This window comes from Bison bison, unplaced genomic scaffold (genome assembly GCF_000754665.1).
Source record: "Bison bison bison isolate TAMUID 2011002044 unplaced genomic scaffold, Bison_UMD1.0 scf7180017864492, whole genome shotgun sequence".
NCBI classification, from domain to species: Eukaryota; Metazoa; Chordata; class Mammalia; order Artiodactyla; family Bovidae; genus Bison; species Bison bison.
In genome coordinates this window covers 1,523,849-1,530,864 of record NW_011495051.1, presented here as the reverse complement: position 1 = coordinate 1,530,864, position 7,016 = coordinate 1,523,849, and the positions used below count along the sequence as shown (strand labels likewise).

Below are 7,016 nucleotides of genomic sequence, written 5' to 3'. Positions count from 1 at the left end.
GGGTCCCCTCCCCTGCCGCCCCTCTCCCACGGGCCGCCCCCCCGGGCCCCGCGTCCCCTCCCCCGCTGGCGGGGCCCGGACAGAAGATGGTGCAGAAGAAAACAGCCGAACTTCAGGGCTTCCACCGTTCCTTCAAGGTGAGGGTCAGGTCGGTTTGGGGGCGCCCAGGGCTGGACCACTGGAAAGGCCGGTGGTGGGACTTGGAGCCCGCCCCCTGGTCCCACGGCTCATGCCAACCTCACCCTTTGCCTGGGACTGCCCCAAGCCTGGTATGCATTGTGGGGGAGGTGATCTTGGGCCACAGTCCTGTCTCAAGCACCCTGGGACCTGTGGGGTCTTTATTCCAGGAGCTCCCCAGTCTGTGGGGCCCCTACCCATGGGTACCCCTGAAGACCCCAGCCAGGCATGTGCTGGTATGGGGAAGGATTCAGTATGCCACAGTCAGTTTCTAGTGCCCTGGGGCTTCTGGAGTCTTTACTCCAAGAACCCCAGGCAGAACTGGGGGCCCCTGCCCATGAGGGCCCCTGGCTGTGTGTCCCCTGCAGACCCCAACTGAGTGTGCACTGCTGGGGCAGTTCTGTCCCCAGCATCATGGGAGGGTTTGGGAGGGTCTGTTGGGTTCTTCCTCCAGGAGCCCCAGACTGGGCTGCAGTCCCTGGGACACCCTTCTGGGTGGTCTACAGAATGGGGCAGTGGATTGAATACCTTCCCAGCTCTGCACCTCCCAGACACCCCAGGCCCAAGTGCTATTTCCTGTCAGAGCAGGAAGTTTCTGTGGCGGCCCCATGGCCGTGGCAGCCGAGTTCTGGTCTCAGATGAGCGAGTCTGGGGGGGCGGGCAGGTGTTAGGCAGGGGCCCCACAGAGCCTGGCCCTGGGGAGACAGTGATGTCAATGGCCACCCCACCCCGCTGGCCGGGTTATGTAATGGCTTCCCTGGGCCTTCTTGGGCAAGGACCTGTTGCCCTGTAGAGAAGGCAGGACCTGGGTGTGTGTGTGTGTCTGTGTGTGTGTCTGTGTATGTGCATGCTTGAGCTTCAGTGCCTACAGGTGAACTGCAACCAGGGTAGGAGGAGCAAGCTGAGACTAGGTTTAAATTCCCAGCCCATCCAGGCAGTGTCCCAGGCCAGTGCCCCACCCCTGCCCACATGCCTGTCATCCGGGCTTCCCCCTGCCTCCCAGGGCAGCTCCAGCCTTGGCACGTCGAAGTGTTTGGGGCTGGGCGGGAGCAGGGTGGATGAGAGACGTCCCTGGTAGTGGTCTGTCCCCTCTGGGGGCTGGGCGGGAGCCAAGATGGGGTCAGCGTGTGGGGCCAGCATGGTGGCCAAAACACACTTGAACTTTCTGGATGGTTCCACCCACCTCCTGCCAAGGCCTGCTGACTGGAGGCCTGCAGCCAGCCCTGGGCCTGGTCTGGCTACACTGCCTGGTAGCACGGACTGGCCTCTGGAGGCCACAAGACAGCCCTACACCGAGGTGGGACTGTGGGAGCCCTGAAGGAGTTGGAGGGACCCTGGGCAGGGAGTCCTGGCTCTGAGGTGGCCCTCTTAGTGGCCAGGGCTGGCCGCTCTCAGCGTCTCCTCCAGCTGCACCCAGCTGCTCCCCTGGTCTGCCAGATGTCTTTGATGTGTTTTCCCCCTTTTAAGATGGGAAAGTAGAGGCTTGGAAGGTGTGGGCCTTCCCCCCACCCCACCCCGCAGGCCCTCTGCACATGGTGACAAGGACACAGGAGCAGACCTGCTGTCCCTTAATCTTGGTGGCTTGGCCATCTCTTCTCTCCAGGGTCCAGCTCTTTGCACTGGAGGCTAGGATGGGGCAGGGGGTTGGTCAGAACCCAGAGGCTCTCTCAGGTCCTTGCACCTTTCTGTGGTCCTACGATTCCCCTCAGGTGCTCAGATCAGTAGTCTGGGGTCAGGTAGCTGGTGAGGAGCCACTGGCCCCGAGCCTCACGTCCACTCCTGATCACCCCCACGGTGCCACCCCTCCTCTCCTCCCCGGTGGAGGTGGTCACCCAGCGCCAACTTATCAGAACACTGATTGCCAGCACTGGTGCAGCTGTGTCCCTGACCCCATGGGTGCCAGAGCCCTGGGCGGGCAGGGCAGGGGCTGGTGGCTGAGCCCGCGCACACTGGCTGCTGTGCTGCCTCCCTCCCTCGCCCCCGCCCGCTGGGCCTCCTAGCAACTATCTGCAGGCGGGTGGGGAGTCCAGGCGGGCCCACGCCTGTTTTTCAGCCGCTCCCTCTGACCTCTGCCTGCCCCTCTGCTGCCGGACTGGCTTCCGGGCCTCCTGTCTGAAGGAATCTGGCCTGGCCTCTTCTGCCGGTGGACCCCTGGGTGTTCCTGGAGGGTCTCCTGGCATTTCTTCTCTGTCAGATGGCCCTCCTGCCAAAGCCCTGGGTCCAGTTGTTCCAAGGCCCAGAGAGGAGCAGCAACTTGACCCAAGTCATCCAGCGTCAGGGCTGGCACCACGGCTGTGTGTGCAGGCCCCCCACACCCACCTGAAGCCCTGGCCACCTGATGCTCCCTGAATTGTGGAGCTCAGGAGAACAAGCTCCTAGAGGACCTGGTGGGCCTCAGCATCCCAACCCTCATGCCTTGCCATGGCTGCCAGTCGTCATGCTCAACCTGCTCTACAGGAACATATTTATCCCAGTTGTCTTTTGTTGGGAGGAACCCCAGCCGCCTTTGTTACTGGGTTAGGGTCCCTTGCAGAGGACCTGGAGGCCGTCGGGGGTGACCTTGAGCTGGCCCCTGCTTGCTACACGTGTTGTTTCCTTAGCTGGACACCAGGGCCTGTGAGGGGTTCCCTCCTGTGGGCTGTGGCCAGGGCAAGGCTGGGCAGGGAGCAGCCAGTGCTCATGTGGGAGACCATAGGCACCTCTCCCTTGTGCCCCTGCATGGGTCATGGTGGTGAGGATCTGAAAGCAGACGAGGAGTGGGGTCAGAGCAGGAGAGGAGGCTCAGAGCTGGGGGATGGGGGTACATCACAGGCAGTGTGGTGGCAAGAAGGTGCAGTGGGGACGAGAGGACAGGTGAGGCAAAGGGGACCTTGCTGCCCCATTTCACAGAGGGGAAAACTGAGGCCAGGAGGCCATGGGAAAGCAGGCAAGGCCACCTGGCTGGGAGCCCCACCCAGGGAAGCCAGTGATGCAGTCCCTCCCAGTGGCTGCCCCACGCCTTTGATCCCTGTGCCAGGTAGTGGTGCTGGCCCCATCCTGCAGGTGAACAGACCAAGGCTCATGACACAGCCTGCGCCCCATGGTAACTCAGGCCTGGCCTGGGAAGCGACACTCCCTCCCTACCTGCAACTGGCCTCTTCCTGTACCACATCCCCTCAGCATAGGCCCTGACGGCTGCAGGTGGGGGGTGAAGGCTCAATTTTCTGGTGGCCCGGCAAAGCCAGGCTTTGTGCCCTTCAGTGTGTGGACAGGGAGAAGGCCTGAGCTCTGTCCTTTCCTCTCCTGCAGGGGCAGAATCCTTTCGAGCTGGCCTTCACCCTAGACCAGGCCCGCCACGGGGAACCTGACTTCAGCCCAGAGTGCCCAACCCGCCCTGGTGAGGGGCTGAGGGGAGGGCACGTCTCTGGTGGTGGAGCTGGGGGGGCTGGGCCGCCTCCTGAGCTGGGTGGGCCTCACCTCTGGCCCTCCTGGCACAGATATGCCCACAAGCCAGCCCATCGACATCCCTGATGCCAAGAAGAGAGGCAAAAAGAAGAAGAGATGCCGGGCCACCGACAGCTTTTCGGGCAAGTTTGAAGGTGAGTGGAGCAGGCTGGGGTGGGGGCTTTGGGAAGATGGGCTGGCCCAGGGAGGCTCTCACCCCCACCGCCGGGTTCACAGATGTCTACCAGCTGCAGGAGGACGTGCTTGGGGAGGGTGCCCATGCCCGTGTGCAGACCTGCATCAACCTCATCACCAACCAGGAGTATGCTGTCAAGGTGAGCCAGCCCACAGCACCGGAGCGCGCCCCTTGCCTCTCCCCAGCAGCGCCGGGGTCTGGCACCACCAGAGGTGGCAGAAGGAAGGGAGCTGGCATCTGAGCTGCCGGACTGACAGCCGGGGAAAACCAGTGTCTAAAAATGGCCCCAAGGCTGGTGACTCAGGCCACCCCTGGGAATCTAGGTCAGCCCAGGCTGAGCCCCCAAGTCCAGGTGAGAAGTGACCAGGGGTGGCATGCCGGCACAGGTGGCCAAGGATCTGCTGCCAGAGGGGTCGCCGAGAGCTGGGGGTTCAGTCAGAGCCAGTGCTCACCTGCTGGGTCATTCAGGCTAGGTTCCTATTCCAGGGCTAAGGAATGCTTCTGGGCATTGATACAGAGATCAAAACCCTATACTCTGAGTCTGGGGAGCTGGGCACCTGGGAAGACCAGGGCAGGCCTGTGAGAGCCTCCTGCCTGCCCTGTGCTGCCCTGACCCAGGGTGTGGCCACGAAGCCTGTGTGCCTGGCCAGGCATCAGACCCACCTTCTGAGAAGCCTTCCAGGCTTCCCTCGTGACCTCTGCATCTGGGCTGGGTGAGGTCATGGGAGGCTGGTTGCCCAGGAAGGAGGGCCAGGTACTCCAAGGCAAGCGGAACTGGCTAGAAACCTCAGGCCTTGGTGGAAGCCTGGTGACCTGGGTGGCTGTGGTCCCCGCCCCTTGGGAGTGCCTGAGTCGGGTGGATGATGGTGTCACAGGACTGGACACCTAGCATCAAGCACTCTCTGCATAGTTGGAGGGCTCCTGAACCCTCCTTTCTATGGGCCTTGCTGGGCAGGCTGGCTCCTGTCACTCTGACGGACAGGGAGACCAAGGCGGGGAGTGGTTAGGCTAGATGTCTGGGTGGGAACCCCAGAAGGCCACATCCCTCCTGAGAGGGACTGCTGTCTCCTTCATGGAGTGGGGGCCCTAGCCACGTTCACAGGAGATGGGATGAGGTTCAGTTAACTCTAGAAGGGCACGACTGGTGGCACTGTGTCAAGGAGCCCCTGGAATCTGTGGGGCAGGTGTATCTGTCACTCGACAGGTGGGATAGCACTTCGGGTGGTGGCCCAGGCCCAGTGGCCAGTGGACATGGTGCCAGCTTATTGCTGGAGCCTGGCCAGCAGAACATACCATAGGCATTCCCCTAGGCTGCTGGTGGGACGGAGCCCCAAGCATGCTGGTGACCAAGTCTGCCCACCCACCCAGTGAGAGGGAGCCCAAGGTCCAGCCTAGGAAGAGGGTCCCAGCAGGTGCTGGGGGTGTCCCCCCAGATTAGCGTAGGACTGGGAGACAAGATGTGGTGATATGGTGCCTGGGCAAGGAGGAGAGCTTGGTGGGAGCTAGGTGCCCCAGGTACCTCTACTCCTCTGGGTTGGGTATGAGTCACCACAGTGACCCCCAGTGCTCCGGGCAGTGGGTAGGGGGCACCTCGTCTAAAGAACCTGCTGCCCTGAAGGGGTAAGTTGCAGGGGCCCCAGGTCCAAATCGGCCTGCTCCAGTAGGAGAGCTCCAGCTCCTCTCTGCCTCTCCTGCCATGTTACCCCTCCTGGGAGGCCTCTGGGGACACGCTACCCCATTTGTGCTGACACCACAGTTTGACTTCCGGTAAATTCTGGGCCCCCATAGGAGAGCTCTGCTTTCCAGAGCTTAAAAGTCTAAGCTCTGATGAGTTTCAGGCGTGACCCAGGGGAAGTTTCTGGTGGGCTGTGGAGGACCTGGCTGGCCCAGTTGTGTTTCTGTATGTGTGTTTGTCCTCACCACCCCTATACCCCCCACCCCCGGCCGTTTCAGATCATTGAGAAGCAGCCGGGCCACATTCGGAGCAGGGTTTTCAGGGAAGTGGAGATGCTGTATCAGTGCCAGGGACACAGGTAACGTGACCTAGCCTCGTCACAGCACGGGGCCCCTAGCCACCTTTCAGTGGATGAATGGGCCCGAGAGCCTCCTCATCACCCACAGTGGCCACTTAGTGAGCACCCACTGTGTGCCAGGCCCTGTGTCGTGGGTGGGCCCAGTGGTGGGCAAGCCAGACAGTCTGAGGTGGGCAAGGTGGAAGCAGGCCTGTGGCCCTAGGCCCATGCCTCCTGCTGGCAGGTGGAGGTGGAGGAGGCACACCCCTCCTGGGCAGGGCTGTGGCTGCGGCTGCATGTGGGCCTGAGGAAGCCTCAATCCTTCCCCTGCTCCTCTGCCCTGCACCCCAGGAACGTCCTCGAGCTGATTGAGTTCTTCGAGGAGGAGGATCGTTTCTACCTGGTGTTTGAGAAGATGCGGGGTGGTACGTGCGGCCTGGCGCAATTTCTGTCTGGATCCCGATGGGCCTGGGGGCTCAGGGCCACCAGGGAGAAACTTCCAGGGGGCCTGCCCATCAGAGGGACCTTAGGGGTCCAGGGTGGTGGCCCCTGCCAGGGTGGGGTGGGTGCTGGGCGTTGGGCAGTGGAGGTGACACCTATGTATTCTGGCCCAGGCTCCATTCTCAGCCACATACACAAGCGGCGGCACTTTAATGAGCTGGAGGCCAGCGTGGTGGTGCAGGACGTAGCCAGTGCCCTGGACTTCCTGCACAACAAAGGTGGGTGGCCGGGCCGCCTGCCCCAGGGGTCCACCCATGCACCCAGTCCACCTGCCCAGGACTCCTGAAAAACGTGCCCACCCTCCCTTGACCAGCGCTGGTGGTTCTTGGTTCTCTCGGCAGGCATCGCCCACAGGGACCTAAAGCCGGAAAACATCCTCTGTGAGCACCCCAACCAGGTGAGGGGGACAGAAGGGGGCGGCCTTCCTTTCGGACCAGGCCCCCAGGACCCAGCCCTCACAGCCCGTTCCAACCCCGCCCAGGTGTCCCCCGTGAAGATCTGCGACTTTGACCTGGGCAGTGGCATCAAACTCAACGGGGACTGCTCCCCCATCTCCACCCCAGAGCTGCTCACCCCGGTGAGGGCCTGCGAGGAGGGGCAGTGCTGGCAGGGGCGGAGGGGGCGGGAATGGTCCCGAATCCGGTCCCAGACCGCAGTTGCATAACCTCAAGGTGCGGATCCTGCTTGACTGCTGCGGCCTCAAAGTT

General features: G+C 62.5%; 1 protein-coding gene across 3 annotated transcripts in view; it reads left to right on the top strand.

Annotated features, from left to right (window-relative positions):
* The first annotated feature begins 21 nt into the window (after window positions 1-21).
* The window catches only part of MKNK2 (MAP kinase interacting serine/threonine kinase 2), an 11,660-nt gene continuing 4,665 nt past the window's right edge, over window positions 22-7,016 (top strand). For all 3 annotated transcript variants that reach the window (XM_010863616.1, XM_010863614.1, XM_010863615.1), the window contains exons 1-9: window positions 22-137; window positions 3,466-3,553; window positions 3,654-3,755; window positions 3,838-3,935; window positions 5,750-5,829; window positions 6,160-6,233; window positions 6,423-6,527; window positions 6,651-6,706; window positions 6,791-6,886. In XM_010863616.1, coding sequence (XP_010861918.1) covers window positions 87-137; window positions 3,466-3,553; window positions 3,654-3,755; window positions 3,838-3,935; window positions 5,750-5,829; window positions 6,160-6,233; window positions 6,423-6,527; window positions 6,651-6,706; window positions 6,791-6,886 — 750 coding nt within the window. In that variant the 5' untranslated portion in view covers window positions 22-86. The remainder of the gene's footprint in view (window positions 138-3,465; window positions 3,554-3,653; window positions 3,756-3,837; window positions 3,936-5,749; window positions 5,830-6,159; window positions 6,234-6,422; window positions 6,528-6,650; window positions 6,707-6,790; window positions 6,887-7,016) is intronic.